Source organism: Myripristis murdjan, chromosome 19 (genome assembly GCF_902150065.1).
Source record: "Myripristis murdjan chromosome 19, fMyrMur1.1, whole genome shotgun sequence".
Taxonomy (NCBI): Eukaryota; Metazoa; Chordata; class Actinopteri; order Holocentriformes; family Holocentridae; genus Myripristis; species Myripristis murdjan.
The window spans coordinates 3,785,588-3,805,751 of NC_043998.1; the positions used below are offsets into that span (position 1 = coordinate 3,785,588).

General features: G+C 44.6%; 1 protein-coding gene across 5 annotated transcripts in view; it reads right to left on the reverse strand.

Annotated features, from left to right (window-relative positions):
* Nucleotides 1-20,164, reverse strand: part of sdk2b (sidekick cell adhesion molecule 2b) — a 294,802-nt gene that overhangs the window by 78,497 nt on the left and 196,141 nt on the right. For all 5 annotated transcript variants that reach the window (XM_030077788.1, XM_030077787.1, XM_030077786.1 and 2 more), the window contains exons 2-3: nt 17,054-17,213; nt 796-902 (exon numbers count right to left, since the gene is read on the reverse strand). In XM_030077788.1, the coding sequence (XP_029933648.1) occupies nt 796-902; nt 17,054-17,213 (267 nt within the window). The remainder of the gene's footprint in view (nt 1-795; nt 903-17,053; nt 17,214-20,164) is intronic.

Here is a 20,164-nt window from a genome sequence, read left to right on the forward strand (position 1 = left end):
CCTCGCTCTCTCACACGCCTGGTTGGCCACATTGTTCAGTCAGGTACAGCAGCATGTCACATCCACTCACATATCCCCGGAACAAGAGGAAGCAACAAACCTGTCATACCCCGGGAGGGCAGGCGCGAGGGAGGCGGCGGGGATGGGAGTGCGTGTGTGTGTGTGTGTGTGTGTGGGCGGGGGGGAGGGTCAGGGACTGGAATCAGTGCAGACACCTCCGCCGAGCGCCCGTAATCGCTCGTTAACAAGCCGGGCCCGAGTCGAGCGGCCTGAACCCGCGCCGGAGATTTTTTACGGAAACGCGGCGCATCTGAGCCCCCCGCTCGCGCCGGGGAGCGGCAGATGTTGTTGACAAAAGAGGGAGAATGAAATAAGCGGCGGTCATATTGAAATGAAGTAAAGTTAAAAACAACCACGGCAAGACAATCAATCTAATGAGAACGCCGAGTGGAACAGCTGTCTGGGTAGATGGCGCCCCGAATGAGATGCAGGTAGATCTCTCACCCCGCCAGCATCTGTCCCTCCCTCGCCAGTCCTTGATACAAAGGCGCCAAACGGAGCGTGGGCTCACCGCTTCACTGTTTTCCTCTGCAGGCAAACTCTCTCTCTCTACCTGTGTATTTATCAATGTACTATGTGTGTTCAGTCTATCAGTTCATTTATTCATCTTTTCAGCTATCTATTTATCTAGCTATCTATCCACTGGTCCATTCATCAAAGTGCCCCCCCTCGCCACCCCCCCATGCCCCGTGTGGATGCATGCATCAGCTGACAGTGTTATTCTGCTGTACTTACAGGCCACCTGCACCTCGGTCCTTCTCTGCAGTAAGGCTCCGACCCGGTTCCTGACGATGCAGCGGTAGAAACCGGCGTGGGAGCGGTCCAGGGAGGGGATCAGGTACCTGCATTATGCACAAACACACACACACACAAGCACACACACACACACACACACAGATTAGCTGCCACCGCCGTCGACTGATGTGGATTCTTTGAAAACTAAATAAACTCGTAAGCTAATTAAGATGTAAGCACACATGGAGGCACTTGCAAAAAAATGTGAGCTCACACACTTGAAAGTCACAGATACACATTGGCGCGCACGTGTGCACGTGTGCACACACACACACACACACACACTTGAGGAGCATCATATACTTCACAATCACCAGTTAAGAACATCTAATAGAGGAGCAAGGGCAGAGAGGACATCAGAGCTTAGCTGTTGTTTATTCCAATGATAATGATGCTCGAGAGGCTAAACAGCTCTCAGAGAGGAGATTTCACTCCCCCAAGACACACACACACACACACACACACACACACACACACAGACACACAGGCATAAACAACACCTGAATTAAAACACTCAATGTGCTTGGGTACACGAGCACACACACACACACACACACACACACACTCCCCTGGTGCTATGGGTGAAATGGTACGTCTCCATCAATCGCCACTCTCCCCATGACCTTGACTTCAGTGTCCAGCTGTACCGCTGCAGTACTGCCTCCTCACCATTGGGGGGCAGCGTAACATACCCTTTGCACAGCTGCCATGGGCCGTGAACCGCCCCGTAGTGCAGGCTGTGGCTGGCTGTATTGTGTTTTTTTTTTTTTTTTTTTTTTTGGAGCCACATCTGGTGATACGAGTGATGTCAGAAATAATAAGTGATAGTAACTCAGCTTCTCGGCTCAGAAATAGACGGAGGTAAAATGAGGTGGCTCTCATTTCAAGTTTGGAACATTGCCACTACTTGTTATTTCCCTTTTGACACTGGAGATATTTCTGTGGGTTAACAGCATCACGGTTGTGTGTGAGTGTGTGTGACTGCTTCTATTTGTGTAGGCACACTGTCCCCCCGGTGTCCTCCTCCCATAGCTCCCTATAGACTGTACAGTTGAATTGCAACACTGTTGGACTAACATTCTCTCTACTGGCTTCTTAAAGGGAGAGACCAACGTAGACTCTCATCAGTGATCAGTATTTTCGTGGGCATGTGTATTCATGCGTGTATATCAGCTTTCACTGACTTACAGTAAAAAAGTAATTTGTTTCAGTGATGCAGAATGGTTCGAAAATAAGAGAGTCGACCTGATGTGCTTTAAATTGGGATCAAACCAGGCTGCTCAGTGGGCCAGTCATTGTCTCTAAAAACACTTAAACAGCTCTACAATAACTATTAGACGGCGGCACAATGGGGGGACGCATGCAGCAGGTAATTTTCACAGTGGTTCCGCAGAAAGAGCCTCATCGCACGGGGATGGCAGTGCAACATGCAGAAGTCGCTCCTGTAATTACGGCGACGTGTAGATGTTTAATTTTAATCAAACGTACCGCAGCATATTCTTGTCAAAATAAATGCTTCTTGTGGGAGTTGAAAAAACAGCCACTGGAAATGGTCCTGTCATCTTCCCTGACACATCTCCACATGAGGAGCGCTCAAGAGTGCTTAGCACACCGCCTGACAGAATGTCTGAGCGTAACCCTCGGTGATGGGATGTGTTGGTTTCCATGGCAACCGCATGCGATGGGTTTGAAAAGTTCATTTGATTTAACCTTTTGGTTAAAAAAGTTTTTTTTACTCTTGGGATAAGCATGCGCACGCGGGAATTTGGGAGTTTCTGAAGTGCATTCAAGGAGCTGTTTGAAGAAAACGGTGTAAAGCCACAGTTTACTCATTGCCAACACACATTCTGTTACGCTATCTGTACCTGTCAGGGCGGTGAAAAGCACAACTTTAGATAGATAGATAGATTTTTATTGTCACTGCACAATCATATACGTATAATAATGCAACGAAATTAGGGCTCAGTCCTTTCGGTGCAGGGGAGAATAGAAAGCATCGTGCATCTTGCTAGTTGAATAGCCAAGTCCAGTAATAGATGGCTGCAGCCATGTCTCTGATATCAGAAAAAATGCAACAGTCACGGAAACACTTGTTGGATGTGCAAGCACAGTTCGTCATCCCGTGTTCGCCATGGACCTGGCGCTGGAAAATGCTGGGAGGCGGCGGCCCAAAGGGCTGTCCTTTCAGCCGTGTCAACGCGCCGGCCCTGCAGCCTCGGCGTCCTCCGGAATGTCCTGGCAGCGACGAAAGTCCGGTGAAATTGGCATCCCGCAGCGCAATCCCAAGCTCAAAAGGTCCTGATAACTGTTGTTTCCTTTGCTTGTTTACGTTTCCTCCTGGACTTGTCACTGGGAAGAACTATCCACGGAGACCCCGGTGTTCTAACGGCATCCTCCGGAATGTCCTGGTAGCGATGAAAGTCCGGCGAAAACAGTTATAGTGATATGCTACTTAAAAACAGCCATGCACGCCCGCCAAGAAGAGGCAAATGCTGTGCAACATCGTGAATCGCAATTTATGGTCACTGCACCACCTTACGACCGCAGCGCGTTGCCCCCAGCCTGTTCACTCGTGTAGCGTCCAATTTTTATTTATGTTCACAAGTATCGGCTCAGGCTTGCCAACCAAATCCCTTGTTGAATGTGACATGCACGTCCGGCCGGGCGAGACAACGGCGGCAAGAGAGAGAGAGAGAATACAGGAGAATGGAGGGGGGATAGCTGAATGGTCCGTTTCGATCTGGGTGCTTTAAAAAGCTATTGACCTCAGATGGCGATCAATAGACACAATAGAGTGGGAGAAGGTAAAGAGATCCGCTCAGATGGGAGGAGGAAAATGAGAGGGAGAAGGAAGGAGATAGGAAGGAGGGAGGCGAGCAAGAGGAGCAGAAAAAAGATGAGTAGATGGGCAAGGCATGTGGTGACAGCAAGGAAGGGCTTTGTCTCTAAATGAAGAAGAGGAACAGAAAGGGAGAGAGAGAGAGAGAGAGAGAGAGAGAGAGGTTGACCAGTTGCTACCTTGACCACAATATCAATGTCATTGTCATCGCCCTCCTCCTCAACATCACCATTAACCTCTTGAGTGGTTAAGCCAAAGTAAACAGCACCATCTACCTGGCAAGCCATTCCCAGTCTAAACACACAAGCACTGAGCCATTGAGAAGGGGGGGGGTGAGGGGCCAGCTTTGATTGACAGGAGGCGAGCGGACGTGGTGCTGCCGAATAGGCGGGTGAGAAGAAAGTGTGATTACCCATACTGAAAGACGATGAGGTATCGAACCTCATTAGCAGCAGAGTTGATTGGGGGGGGACAACACAAACCCGGTGGACTAAATGAGCTTTAGTGCAAAGTCCATTAAGGTTTAATCAGCTAATCAGGAGGCTCCATCGATGATGTGCGATTCCGTTGCTGCTTTCCATCAGGCAAATTAAACATATATGTGTGCATGTATAGGTGGACGGGTCATGGGGTGAATGTTTAATTACAGTAGCGAAGCACAGGAAGGGAAGGAAGGAGGTGCGGCGGTGGAAATGTGAGACACACCACAGTCAGTGTGTGGTGGACAAGTGTATTTTTCATAGAAGAAGTGGTTTGTGTGTGTGTGTGTGTGTGTGTGTGAGAGAGAGAGAGAGAGAGAGAGAGAGAGAGAGAGAGAGAGAGAGAGAGATTTTATTTTTATTTTTTTATTTTTTTTATTTTATTTATTTTTATTTTATTTTATTTTATTTTTATTGTCATTATCACTGCTATTTGCTTTGGCAATATAAGCACTGCCTTGTCATGCCAATAAAGATATTTAAATTGAAAAAATTGAAAATTGAGAGAGAGAGAGAGAGAGAGAGAGAGAGAGAGAGAGAGAGAGAGAGAGAGAGAGAGAGAGATTGGTGACTCATTATTCTGATTTCTTGTATGTGCCAGTGTATATAGGTTTTCATATATTTTGGTAAGTATTTTGGTATGTACTGCATGTTTGCCATTACATGCAACATCATATACAGTGGAGGTACATAAACTGTAGTTATGATGCATGTGAGAGAGCGAGAGAGATAGAAAGAGAGAGAGAGAGAGAGAGAAAGAGAGAGATTTAAGGAAGCGCCGAGTGGGAGAAATAGCTGACAGGTGGTGTTGGTGCTCCAAGCTTAACCTTGCAGAGGCCAGATGAGAATTCACCCCTCACTCTAGAGCCGGAACCTCCAGGGTGACTTTAGAGAGTATCCTCTTCCTCCCTCTCTCTCTCTGTCTCTCGCTCACTCTCTCTCTGCCACTCTCGCCCTCAGTTCATTCAAACTCTCTCTCTCTCTCCTTCTGTCCCTTATATAATGAATACAATTAACCTTTGCGTCGCTGAGTGTGCTGGGAGCAGGTTGGGGGGAGTCGGCGGGGGCTCGCTGTGTTGGACAGAGATTGATTGATGTTCCTGCGGACAGCGCACTCCATCAGGTCCCCTTTAATTAGCCCCCGTCAAGAAAAAAAGGGATCGGACGGAGAGAACGACGAAGAGAGGGATGGAGGAGCAGAGGAGAGCGGGAGGGAGAAGGGTGGGGATACAAACCGGGATCGAGGGGGAGGGATGGAGGGAGAGAAGGATGATGACAGTGACGGAGGAACGGAGAGATGGAGGGATAGAGGAAGAGGAAGACTGAGAGAGGGGATGAAAGGCGACATAATCCATGGCTGCAGATGATTGAGGTGCACTTCAGAGGGGAAGTTCCCATGGCAACTTTATACCTGCACCTAGTATGAACTCCTGCAACACTTAGCGTGCCGATTTTGAGCCGTCATAAATCATCATACGCAAAAGCACAATGTATTTATGTCATAACTGATGCAGAAAACGTCACAGCACAGTAAAGCATCATCAATCTGGCATGAACAGCACAATATGAAGCTGTCACGAGTAAAATGTATGTGATCATGTAGCTCTCTCTCTCTCTCTCTCTGATATATATGTTTTCCTTTTTTTTTTAGTTTTATTATTATTTTCACAAAATTTATTTTTTTTATAGTTCAGGTTCAAGCTTATTTAGTGCCAAATGTCAATGTTTACAGTCTCAAAGGGCTTTTCAGGCCCACACGTACACAACAGACAAAACAGGATGACAACCCCTGACTTAATCCCCATAAATCATGAGCATCTCACAGGGCCATTTCACGTACATGATTGTGAAAAAGGGCGTAAAGCAATGCAATATTTCATGTTTAGTTATTATTTCTGCAAAGCCAGTTCTCCGGCGGACCTCCATTGGAAATCTGCCACGGTTGTTTTTTTTTTGTTTTTGTTTTTTTTTTATAGTTACGGCACAACTACAGCAACGCCATTTTTTCAGATGATCACAGCAAATTGTGGAGCTGCTGAGACCTGATCCAAAATCTCGTCCGTCACTGAATATTTTAAAATGCAACGAGTCTTTTACAACTTGTAATAAAAAAAAATAGATGCCTATAAGCTTCACTTAGGATATTTTTTTTTTATAATATGTAATAATTTGCTTGTTAAAACATGCAAAAGATCATAACTCAGCACGACTGTTGTTGATCGATACCAGTCAATCCACTCTTACGGCGATGGCTGCTGGGAAAAAAGTCAATGTGGCCCGGCCCTTGCTGTGAGGATAATGTATGCGTTCAAGCTTCGGTGAGTCAAATATATTGCTTTTCTCTGGCACTAAAGTCGTTCATTTGGAACAAATTTTATGACTCTATGTTGTTTACAATTTGACAGTGTATCTAAATATGCAATGCAAATGACAATACACATACAGGGTGACCCAAAAAAACGGGAATCTCTGAAGTGCGTATTGGCAGACATGAGCAAGTGGCAGCACAATTTTTAAAAAATGAATATTCCATCATTGTTTCTTAAATGGTATGTTTTAAGGTTTCAATTACTATGATTTACTAATTACTACTAATATTTTTCTTCCATCACTCTTGGTTTTATTGGATTGTTACAAAGTTCCCGTATTTTTGTGTCACCCTGTACTACAATGTTTGCTATTCTAGGCAACTCCCCATTCAAAGACATGGCTCTGGTCTTGTTGGTCGTGATCCTACTCCTGGGTGGGGGGGGGGGTTTATTTCAAACATGGCGCCCGTGTGCACCATCTCATTTTTATAACCACAGTGTCCCTGGTGTTACACAAGCTCCATCTTTACAGACAAATATGCGATGAAAGCAATCAAACACAATCTGCTTGTCTGAGTGCAGCTCCACGCCATCCATCCACGGAGGATCGATGCCGTACTATATATTTTGAGAGGCTGTCAATTCAAAGTGTAGTGAATTAAACAGAGAGAGGTTTTCTAATTCCTGTAGATTAAAAGTCCTCATTCTGATCCTGCTGTGCCTCTCAAGTCGGACATGACCTTCTCTTTCCGCCCGCCTTGTAGAAAAACGGCAGGTAACTGTGACTTAAAGTGGCTTTTATGACTGAAAATCAATAGCAGATAATAGATCCCAGAAGGACAGCCTGCATTCGAGGGTGTTCCATCTGAAGGCAAATACAAATTGACAGTATTTTGATGTAACGAAGACAACAGCGGGCTATTTTTTAATTTCTTTTCCCCGTACTGTTTTTGACCAATTTTCCAACCCTAATCCCCGTGAAGCCCCCACACGCCTTGCCAATTTGGCTTCATAAAGTTGCACGTCGTGATGTACACAGCAACTCTCTGGGTAACGCTGACGAGCAACGGCGGCTAAACTACTGATGCGATGTGCTTTTGACCACATAGGAACACTTTAATGCCAGGAAGCATGTAATAGATTCTGACACCGGTTCTCACTTTGCGGGGTTCTTGGGGCGAATTTCTCCTCGACGTCATTATAGACTTGTCCCGACACACGGCGAGCGCAAGATTGTTTTTGATTACACCACTTCTGCGCCCATTTGGTGGTATAGGTGGTATATTTTCACTTATAGTGTGAAATCAGAAGCCTTTGATTTTCCTTTGGAATATTGAGCACGTGTGGGTATGTGTGTGTGTGTGTGTGTGTGTGTCGGAGAAAAGCCTGCAGAAACCAGTGCTGAGTGTACCCCTGCCAGCACCCTTTGAATGTAGGTCAGCACTAAATATGTTTGGAAGCCTTGACGCTGTGTTTCTTTCATGCCCATACCAAATCAAACTGTGGGCAAAGCATCACGCAAAAAGCATACCATGCTGTGCCAGCGTGGTCGTGGTCATGGCTTCAGCAGCGGAGGAAAACATAAAGCGCCATACACTCAGCGCTCGGATGGATCATCTTAATGTAAAAGGTGGAGGGTTCCGTCGAGGTAATGCGGTCAGATGTCCTTGTGCACGAAGGGATCATAATGCTCTCATTAGAGGAGCAAGCGGTGTATTCTCGCTCGGCGTTCACACACACACACACACACACACACACTAAAATGCCTGCCCTATCCCTGGCTCTCTTTCCCTCGGTTGCTTTCTCGCTCGCACTTTCTGACTCACTCACTCCACTCAGAGAGAGACAAGAAGAGGAGAGTGAGTGCGAGAGAGCGAGATGGAGGAAAAGAAATAAAAAATCTATTGTGTCTGGGGGCTACGGAGGAGCTAGAAAATGGACGTTTTTAGTTAGAGAAGGGAATCCATTAAGGTCATCCAGAGAGAGATGTTGGCTGGCTATGATCAAGGTCTGCCGGCTCCTGATATGCTGGGATCCAAATGCAGCCCCTCGCTCTCGCTGCCTCTTGTTACCTCACTCTTTCTTTCCACTGTCTGCTGCCTCCACTGTCTCCAAGCATCCGCTGCTGCTACTCTTTTAGCCAGGTAGGTCCCGCCTTCGGAAATGAGATCATAAACCGATGAAATGCAATCATCCCATTAATCATCCACTCGGTTAAACAATGCCTTGTGAATTCCCATCATTTATGGATTAGGGAAGTGTTTGTCAGCTTTGTTGTGGAGCTTGACTGGGGTTATGTTTTTTTGCCCCGTCCCATCTGTTTGTTTGCCAGCAGGATTTCTCGAAAAGTTCGGAAAGGATTAGGATGAAACTTTGGAGAAAGGTTAGTCTCAGAAAGAAGAAAACTTGATTCACTTTATACACCGATTTCGCCAAAAAGAGGGTTAGTCAGTCATTCCGGCCGTATTCATATAGTATTCATATAGTATTTTTCTACATTCCTTGTTTATAATGTTTATATTGCTCTTTGGTGCTTATTATCTGTTTATACTGTTTATAGTGTAAATTATGCTTCGTATCTTGCTATCCACTTTGCTGCTGTAATACGTGAAATTTCCCCACCGTGGGACTAATAAAGGAATATCTTATCTTATCTTATCTCTTAAAATGGTTACAGTTTGAACCGGCTTGTTTTACGTCCCATTCAGTCATGAAAATGTGTGCATCTCCAAGTTGGTTATGAAGAAATGATAAACTTCCGGTGGAAATTCAACATGTGGAACTGGCATACGACGTCTTCACAGCTGCACGATGTTTTGCTGAGGTGTGCTGAGCGCCGTCTAGTTCCCTTTTTGGTTTTTCCTTCCCGGTGCAGAGGCTCCTCGGTGTAAATGAGAGCAGTCACGCAGGATAACAATAGAGGTAAACTAAAGAGTGAGAGAACGCTTGTTGTTTCACTGTGATGGGCATTTTGTCCATCTGATTCGCTCTAATGAATAAAGTCGTTGTTGATGCTGTGGGCTACATTTTATACAGAGTTGTTGAGTGTGAGTATTTTTATACACACACACACACACACACACACACACACACAAAGCACATATTGAAAAGAGTAAGCAACTTTCAAGAGAGTTTGAAAATCCACATTTTGTGTTACCTCGAACAAAAGTGTTTTCAAAGTGGAATAACACGTACACTGACAAAACATGTTGTGATGATATGTGTAGCTCTGTGGCAGACTCACCGTTTCTTGCACACACACACACACACACACACACACACACACACACACACACACACACACACACGCAGAAACTACTTTGCTTCTTGCTCTTCCTCCTTCCCATTTAGTTAGAAAGCTGAGCTTATCGCCTCTCCCTCCCCCCCAAGACATGGAATATTATTGGATTGAACTTGTGTTAATTTGTTCAGAGCCACCATGAAATTATATCTGTTAATAAAAAAAAAAAAAAAAAAAAATGGGTATGGATGTTGGGTGGCGGTTCACATATGATTATTGGCTTAAACCAAGGCAGACAGGATGAGCAAAGGGGAAGATGGAGATGGAGCGTGGAGAGCGAGAGAGAGAGAGAGAGAGAGAGAGAGAGAGAGAGAGAGAGAGAGGGGAATGGCTTTTGAGAAAATATGGCTACAGTTTAATTCACCTGTATCTTCCGATTTTTCATTTTCCCCCCCCTCCTTTTTCTCCGTTTAACCAGTTCCAGTACATTAAGTGGAGGCTCGGCGGCCTGATCCCGCCGCCGTCACCTCGTGCACTCGGGGTCGTGCGCAATCCGTTTCTCGCCGGCCTCTTCAAGCGGCTTAACACACACGTCAGCAAACACAGGCGCTCTCTCTCCGCGGGCAGACACGAGCACGGACTTCATCTCGTTCATCTCATTCACGCTCCGGGTAAAGGCCATAAAACACCGTGTCACCGCGTCGCACGCACAGGCTCCCCCGCATGTCAATCATCCATCAGCTCATTTAAAAAAATAAAAGCTTTTGTATACAACAAAGTTACATATGGTTAGGTTATCTTCCACTGCTGTTTAAATTGTTAATACTTCTGTTTAAATTTGTTCATATTTCTATTTTTTTATAATCCTTGTTTATAGTATTTATATTGCTTACTGCTATTTATCATGTGTATACTGTATATTTCTTCTAAATTTGCACATTGACCTACCTCTATGCACATTTTATACACCCATGCACACGTTTTTTTTTCTGTTTTTTTTGTTGCACATTGTTTTTTGCACACTGGGTTGTACTTAGATCTTATTCTGTTGTACTTAGATCTTATTCTTTATTTTTTATTATTTTTTTTTTTATTTATGTATTTATTTTTTTTATCTTTTTTATTTATTTAATCTGTAATCTGTGGATACTGCTGAAAAACTGCAAATTTCCTGCGGGATGAATAAAGTATCTATCCATCTATCTATCTATCTATCTATCTATCTATCTATCTATCTATCTATCTATCATGTTATCATGCAATTTCAAAGCCCTGGAGCCTCTCTGTCATCACAGGCATACTTTATGTGACACTCTATTATGCTAACTGACAGATAATTATATCTTACCTCCTACTTTGTTTGCTTTTTTGTTTATATGTATGTTTTTTTTTGTTTTTTTTGCAATTGGCAGTGTTGATTAAGAAAATATTTATATTGCAATTGTGCGGCGGAGCAAATTAACTTAACAAATCGGAGACATTTAATCAGCAGATAAACACATTTTGAGAGTCTGGAGTCTTTGTTTACATTTTACGGTGACACGTGCCATTTCACCGCGCACTCTTTCGGAATTCAGCCTCGACAGACTATCAACGCCGGTCAGAGGTTCACCGCTGGCTCCGATTCAAACGCCGACCAGCAAACAAAACTGACTACGGGGGTTTGGCTAATAATTAACTCCCGTAATTAAGTTTCTGGGTTAACCTGCAGGGTACGGACTGGTGGCATGCCAGGCACTCGCCCCTGAGGTTTTGGTCACGTGGTAGAGGAAGCAGCAGCGCTATACAAGTGCTGCGTATTTATAGCCCCGACAGATGTAATGCATTGTGGGAGGAATAATTTCGCTTGCTGATGACTTCAAAAATCCTTAATTGTATCGGATATTATCTTCGATCTTAATTAAGTGGAGTTTTAATTTAGAGATAAATCTTTTAAACGATTATTTGGGGGGAAAAAAGCAAGATGCTGGACAGATAGTGTGCGCACTTGTCTGAGCGTGTGTGTTTATGTGTGTGTGTGTGTGTGTGTGTCTGGCACTTGTATCCACAGTGATGCTGCTGGTATCTGACAGCGATCAATGCTGAGCCGGTTCTGTCCCCTGCATGGCACTCGCTACGACGCTGCCCACAGCAGATCACTAATACTCCTTCTCTCTCACCTTCTAGTGCTCTCACTCTCTCTCTCTCTCACATCCACGCTGCACCTACACACTGCATAGCAATGCCCAGACACACACACACACATAGGCACGCACGCACTCAGGTATTGACCGGTTGCCTGAGGACACAAGGTCAAGTCGCACGGTGTCAATATTTAAAGCAGCACTCAGCACCGGGGACCTTTACCGTAACCTCATTAATATGGGGATCTGCTCTGCTCAGACACTCTCCTGCCACAGATAGAGGACGACCGGAGGGGGACTGCATACCTGCCCTGCCAAAAACCACACACACACACACACACATGCACACCCACATACAAGACATGCACAATTCAGACTTGCACATGTACAAAGTCACATGCGCTCACACTCTCTTCCACACTTAACCCTTTATCGGGCAAGTGACTATTTTTGGTAATTTCAGAAATGTTACATATCAGGCCCGTCCCCTGTCTCAGTTAGTTCAATAATCATTTGGTCTTCACCCAGCCAATCAGCAAAGGTCACTCTACATCCCAGGTCACATGATTGTGGCATTTGACCAATCTCAATGGCTTTGATTTTCTATAGGAAAATGAAAATTTTAGAAAAATTTTAGAAAAGTAATAAAGTCCTGTCATGTTCACTAATAACAGTCTAGGGTTGTTTTTTTGAATTTCAAAGTATTTCAACGAGTGCCCTATAAAGAGTTAAAAGGAGACACAAATGCAGTGTTCCTGTGGTGTACTGACATCGGAACAGCAACCGTAATATAAAAAGGTGATCAATATATAGAGTTGGATTTGTCTTCATTCTGGTTTCTATTTATTTAGCACCCTGGTCTCGGAGTAACTTTCATAATGAGCTATATTTTAATGATCTCCTCTCATCTGGTGCGGCAAAGCAGCGATAAAAATCCATGTCAATGAGGAATTCCTTTTTTTTTTTTTTATGATCTGCACTGATGTGCCTGCTCACAGTCCCCGTCTGTTATGTTTTAATCCTGTGGAACCTTGTGGACCACATTGTGGACCTTCTGGTAAAATGAAGGTTCCTTCTCCCTCTCCTTCTTCAATCTCTTCTTCTGCTTCTTCTACTGGGTTGCACTCCTATGAAATGTTCTACATATCTCAAGTTTGATCGATTGAGTCATAGAAATTGATCTGAATCAATGTGTGTTGCTGTGTCTAATGTAATGTCACATCAACTTGTCAATTCACAGGCCGTATAGAGTGGCAAAGTGGGTGAAGCCACAGGTTCCAGAAGTATTTTCCACAATGTTTTTTTTTATTTTTTTTTTTATGAAGAGTTCATTTACAAAAACAGATAAAAGCCATTCTTAAAATGAATACACCTTTTTCACTGATACTGCTTGGAGTACACACACACATATACATACACACACGCAAAGCATGGTTTAGGATAATAAACATTATGCCAGGCTAAATAAACATATAAAAAATAGAAATAAATATAAAGTAAATTTTAATAAAATTCCAAAAAGTTTAAAAAGGTTTAATAAATTCAAATGGAGATATCTGTTTTTGCAAATGAGCTCTTCGTATATACTTTTAGCTAGACCCACAACATGACGAATAATTGATTTGGTAAGTCCAATACAACTCATGAGCCCCACTGACCGTTACCATGGTGAAGATGCCTGATCAATGGCTGCAATCAGGACCAAAATACTGCACAACAGCTGTTGAAACAATCGAATAATGTCTAATTGACTCAAAGCCTCATAACTCAACAGCACTGGAAACGTGCCGATTGGCTGTTTCTTGATGCGATGCTCTGTGGGAGCTCATTTGTTCTTATTTTTTTTTTTTGCACTGATGATTCAACCGGGAGATTTTCACGGCCATCCAAAAGTAGGAAATACTCAAACGAACCATCGTGTAACGCTGCATTTGGCAAAAGGAACAGAATTCAAACTCCTGCACTGCAAAAACTCAAAATCTTACCAAGATTATTTGTCTTATTTCAAGTCAAAACTGTCTTATTACTAGTCAAAATATCTCATTACACTTAAAATAAGACATGATCACCTCAGAAGTAAATTGATTGTCTCTTGTTTCAAGTGAAAATTTGCTTGAAACAAGTGAAAATTTGCTTGTTTCATTGGCAAAATTTGTTTCTTGTTTCTAGCTAATTTTCAATATAAATTTTGCCAATGAAATAAGACAAATAATCTCGGTAAGATTTTGCGTTTTTGCAGTGTGGAACGCTTGCCACCCAAAATGCCCCTGCCATCGTCGCGGCAAAGCATAGCAGCAGTGCACTGAATCTGTGAAAGTGACGGTGAAACATCGAATTCTATAATTTGCTTCCGACGTGTGCATGTGTCAGTCAGTTTTTGACACGTTTTAATCTGAGATGTGTAAAACGGCTCCAGTGTTAACAAGCGTGTCGTGCATAGAGTGGAATATTGCGCCTGTTAGCCACGACGCTCCAAATCACCAACCTGTGGGAAACGCTGCGTAGGCCCGCTTCGAGTGCGGGAGAAAACCCACACTAATTTGCGCGTGACTACTTGCTTAATAACCCGCTCTATCGCTCGATCGCTCATCCCCACACCCAATAGCGCCGTCCCGGGGCCCGAGGCGGTGGCAGACAGTGTGAGTCCCACATGCGGCCCGTCCCGCTCCATTGTTCTGACAGTCCCCTGCCCTCTCAACACCACTGTTCTCACTCTGTTCTTATCTGCCTCGGGAGACTGGAGGGAGAAAGGCCCAGTGCCATCAACAAGGCTGCTGCTGGCCTGTTGTTCACCCCTTGCTTTCTACACACACACACACACACACACACACACAAAGACAGAGAGACCTGCACACACATACATAGACATGTATGCATTCTCACATGCACAAAAGACACACAGCTCCTCACAACACACAGTAATTCCTTCATTCATGTACAAATATATTGCATGCATACAGTGTGTACACTTTGAATGTCTCTCTCTCTCTCTCTCTCTCTCTCTCTCTCACACACACACACACACACACATAAACTCATCCCAGATCAATGAAGTGGGTGTCAGCTACCTTTCATTCCATGCTGTAGTGTTTCATTTGCACCGCTGCACACACACACACACACACACACACACACACACACACACACGTTTGGAGTGGACACACCGCTCCCTGAGATAAGGCCAATGTTTGCGACATGATTAGGATCTTCCAGTTAACATTAAAGGCACTTTATCTCCTGCCCTCACCCTCATTCACACCCGCCTCTTCCTCACTCTTTGTGTCTCCAGAGAGAGTGATGGAGGTCATGGGAGCCACGCGAGGGAGAGAGAGAGAGAGAGAGAGAGAGAGAGAGAGAGAGAGAGAGAGAGATGCTATCTCACATTTAATAATGAAACTAAGACAGGTTGTTTTGCCATTTTTTGTTGGACTACAAATGTAACTGTGTGTAACTGTGCAGGCCTACACTTGTTGAACTGATCAGTCTATAATAGTGTAACAGTTTGAGGTGGGTTATCATGTTTGAACTGTGGGCTCCCTGTTTTTTTTTTTTTGTTTGTTTTTTTCCCTGTGGGGTTTTCGATTCATGCAGAGAAAAAAAAGTCTGTGGTTAACATTTGCCTAAAAGAGTCTGTCATTTTGTTCGATGACAGAAATTACGCTCTTCAACACGTCAGCTGTGAATTTTAACTTGTTGTGTGCTTTATAAAGTATGTTGCCAACAAGTTAGTTAGTTATCTTTTATTGATCCCCGCGGGGAAACTTGTCCTCTGCATTTAATCCATCCTAGCTATTACATACGTCCGCCCAGGGACCAACTCCAGTTCTAAGCCAGTGCCTGGGTCAAGGGCACTGATGGGAGAATTAACCTAACATACATGTCTTTGATGGTGGGGGAAACTGAAGCACCCAGAGGGGAACCCACGCAATCACGGGGAGAACATGCAAACGTCACACAGAAGAAAGGCCCCGCTTGACTGAAACTACAACAGCTGTCAGAGTAATTACATGCCATTACTTCAAGCAGGTTAACTCACACGTTCTGCTCTGCTTCATGTGCTCTGTTCTGCAGCTGTACCTGCATCTGCATCTGCATCCATGGCAGCACGCATAGACGCAGCGGCTACAGCTGAGCTTGGGATTGTGCTGCGAGGTACCAATTTCACCGGACTTTCATCGCTACCAGGACATTCCGGAGGACGCCGTTAGAACACCGGGGTCTCCGTGGATAGTTCTTCCCAGTGACAAGTCCAGGAGGAAACGTAAACAAGCAAAGGAAACAACAGTTATCAGGACCTTTTGAGCTTGGGATTGCGCTGCGGGATGCCAATTTCACCGGACTTTCATCGCTGCCAGGACATTCCGGAGGACGCCGAGGCTGCAGGGCCGGCGCGTTGACACGGCTGAAAGGACAGCCCTTTGGGCCGCCGCCTCCCAGCATTTTCCAGCACCAGGTCCATGGCGAACACGGGATTACGAACTGTGCTTGGACATCCAACAAGTGTTTCCGTGACTGTTGCATTTTCTCTGATATCAGAGACATGGCTGCAGCCATCTATTACTGGACTTGGCTATTCAACTAGCAAGATGCACGATGCTTTCTATTCTCCCCTGCACCGAAAGGACTGAGCCCTAATTTCGTTGCATTATTATACGTATATGATTGTGCAATGACAATAAAAAATCTATCTATCTATCTCCTGCTCATTTGCATTTCTATCAAACCTGTTCCACTGCAATAAAGCATTCAAATAGCTGAATGCGCGAGAAGCTGCTGTGGTGGACAGGGGTGGTGGTGACGTGGCGTCAGCCGTGTGTGACCAGCTGCTGCACTTTACTTTAATGTTACCTATCTGACAATATGAGCAAAACAACAAGTGCATTAGACTGGGGCACCCTGGTGGCTCACCATGAAGAGTGTGTACCACATACAACTACGGCTGAGCTGCAGCCACATGTCATCCCCTCCCTCTGCCCTGTCCTTCCTGTGTCTCTCCACTGTCACTGTCTAATAAGCCAGAAATGCCAAAAAAAAAAAAAAAAAAATCATTATCATCAAATCAAGTATCATAATCTGTTGTGACAAGGCTTGTTTTCTAAAATTTTCAAAAATGCTATGACCCCTTTTTGTTGGAGAAACTTCAGAGTTTGGTCCCATCTCGAGCACTGTGTTCCTGCAGGTGTCCCCGGTGTCCCGCCCGGCCTCACCTGTACTCCAGGGAGAAGCGGGTGAGCTCGGTGCTGTTGTGGATCCACTTGAACTCCAGCGGCCAGCTGCCCTCGGCCATGCAGGTCAGCACCAGCCTGTTGCGCTCCAGATGGAGCTGGCTGCGCACCGGCTCCGTCTTGAAGTACGGCGGCACGTCATCTGCGCAAACAGAGAACAAAGGACAGACTTATGGCTTTTGATGCTCTTTTAATGAAACGTCGAGCTTGTAAACCAGCGCGAGAGAGAACCCTCAAAGCCAAAAAAACAAAAAAAAACAAAAACAAAAAAACCTCTCAAACCCCACACATCCATGATCCCATGCACACAGAACAAAGGATAAAAGAATGAATAAAGAGCTTGAGGGAGGAGAGACAGAACAAATTCATTTTGTGTACATTTTTTTTTATCCAGCGAAGGTAAAAGGTTGAGCAAATATGAAGTTGCCAGGCTTCTGTAAGCCATTAAATGAGTGGTGGAGCGAGGAGGCAGCAGTTGATGCTGAGCCCTCATCCTCCTACATGGCAGACTGTACATGGTCAGATGCTCGGATCTCACCTAAGACAAAGCAAACTCTTCAGTATGTGCTGCGATTAGCGACATGCAAACACCAAGCTGCCGCACTCCAGATGGATCGGCCTGTGTGAATGTGTCAGATTCAAAGCCAGGTAATCTGCGGTGCATCGCTGCATGTGCCTGATGATCTGATCTCGCTTTGGGAGTGCAAGAGATGTCTGGCAGAGAGGGAGGAGGAAGCGGAGGCATCGCGTCATGGAGGATCAGTCCTGCATCTCCTCCTGTGTGTGTGTGTGTGTGTGTGTGTGAGTAAACTCATCGGCGTGGCGTACCACTTTCCCCAAGCTAGACAGAATAGACGGGACGGGAGAAAAGCCAAGGAGGAGGCATGAAATCCTTTCATCATTCTCTCGCCTCCTCTCCGTTTCGCTCTGTCTTTCGCTCCCCTCCGTGTGTGTTTCTTGAACGTGTTCTGTCGAGTGTGAAGAAATAAATTGAGGAACCGCACCTATGCTGGTATAGTATGGCGCTGCATATACCCAACACACACACACACACACACGATAATTTCACATCTCAATCAGGCGGGCCCACACATAAACTGTCAAGGTCCCTCGTGGCTTCAATATCTCACCCCTGATAAATGACGCCAAAACGGAGAGCTTACTTGATGATCATTGTAAATATAGAACAAATTAATTGGATGGTTGGATAATATAATTATCAAATTGACTGATAATCAAGCATTGAAATTAAACTGTCAGAATGATCTATAGTGCTGATATTTTGCTCTCCTATTTTGGCCGCACAAATCCACTGGAGGTAGACAGATAAGAGTGAAGGAACGAGCGGGACGAAATGGGGTGGATGGAGGGAGGAAGAGAGAGAATGGACGTACAAAAGACGATTTCGAGGCGTATTTCACTTTCAATCATGTTCAGTTCTCAGCCTCGTGGAAGTGTTGGTTTTTTAATTCATGTGCCGGGGTGGCACCCCTGCTTTCTCCAGACATCCCGATTTCTACCACCCCGTCTCGTTTAACCCTTTATAGAGCACTTGTTGAAATACTTTGAAATTTAAAAGAAAACAACCCTAGACTGTTATTAGTGAACATGACAGGACTTTATTACTTTTCTAAAATTTTTCTAAAATTTTCATTTTCCTATAGAGTGCTGAAGTCCCGCCCACCCACTTCCGGTACATGGGTCCTCAAAAGCAAAAAATTATGAATGCGATCCAATGGGGAGATAAAAATTATTTTCTGGTCCCGTTTGAATTGTGCCATGGATTTCACATATGTTGTTTGTGATATTTAAAGATAATTTTTCACGCAAAGAAGACTACAATTTAGCGCGAAGAATATTAATTATGTTAGGTTTTGTGTGAGCCCGCTTTGTGAACTACAACTCTTCGCTGCTCTCGGTGTGAATGATATACGTCACCACCCGCACTGGAAGCCTACAACAGACATGGCCATTTCTCTGCTCCGCGCTGAGTTTGTGAGGTTCTGAGTTTTTGAGGTTCTGAGTTTTTGGAGGTTCTGAGTTTTTCCGCCCGGCGGCGGGGTCCGCTCGCCCTCCCGCCCGGCCCGGCGCTCCGTCGGCCCTCGGAGACGCGGACAATCGGGAACAAAACACACCGGCATCTTGACTTGAATCTGGATGGAGGGAAACGGCGATGACGTGACGTCACATACGCGACACAGCATGTAGTCTTTCTAAATGTGTTTTCTCAACAGCATTTAACTGAACAATGGCACAATGAACAGTCAAACTCTTGACATGAAACTTTGTTATTTAAGCCTATAAACAACATTTGTGTAATCCATGGCATAACGACGGGGGGACCAGAAAATAATTATTTTCTGTCCATTGAACACCATTCATTTTTTTTCGCTCCGAAAGGTCCCATGGGGGCCCACCGGAAGGGGCGGGACTTCACCACTCTATAGAAAATCAAAGCCAATGAGATTGGTCAAATGCCACAATCATGTGACCTGGGATGTAGAGCGATCTTTGCTGATTGGCTGGGTGAAGACCAAATGATTATTGAACTAACTGAGACAGGGGACGGGCCTGATATGTAAAATTTCTGAAATGACCAAAAATAGTCACTTGCCCTATAAAGGGTTAAACAGCCGCGTCTTATCATATGGCTAAACGGTGAAGTGTTTTTTAGATGGCAGTGCTTGTGCTGTCAGATCGGTTCGAGAGCGTGATTAATGAAACAGCCTCGACGGCAATCCCGACGTCTCTTGCGCCGTGTTTCCGCGCGTGGAACTCGCAGTTGTAAAACAAACAAGCAAACTAAAGACGGTTGCATATTTAATTCTATTTTCTTACACTCCGGTTGAAAATAAACTGTGTCGGAGGGTGATGACTAAACATTTCATTGCAGGCAAGCACACAGGGAAAAAATATCAAAAAAAGGAAATATCAAAACAGACTGAAAAATCACTTAAACTCATAATGTTGAGAAATTTATAAATAATAACTACACAAACACTGTCATCATAAAAATAAGAGATCTTAGGGTAATAAAGCACGGTGCTGAAGAGGATGCATAATGAAGAAAAGCGAGGGAAATCACACCCTTGT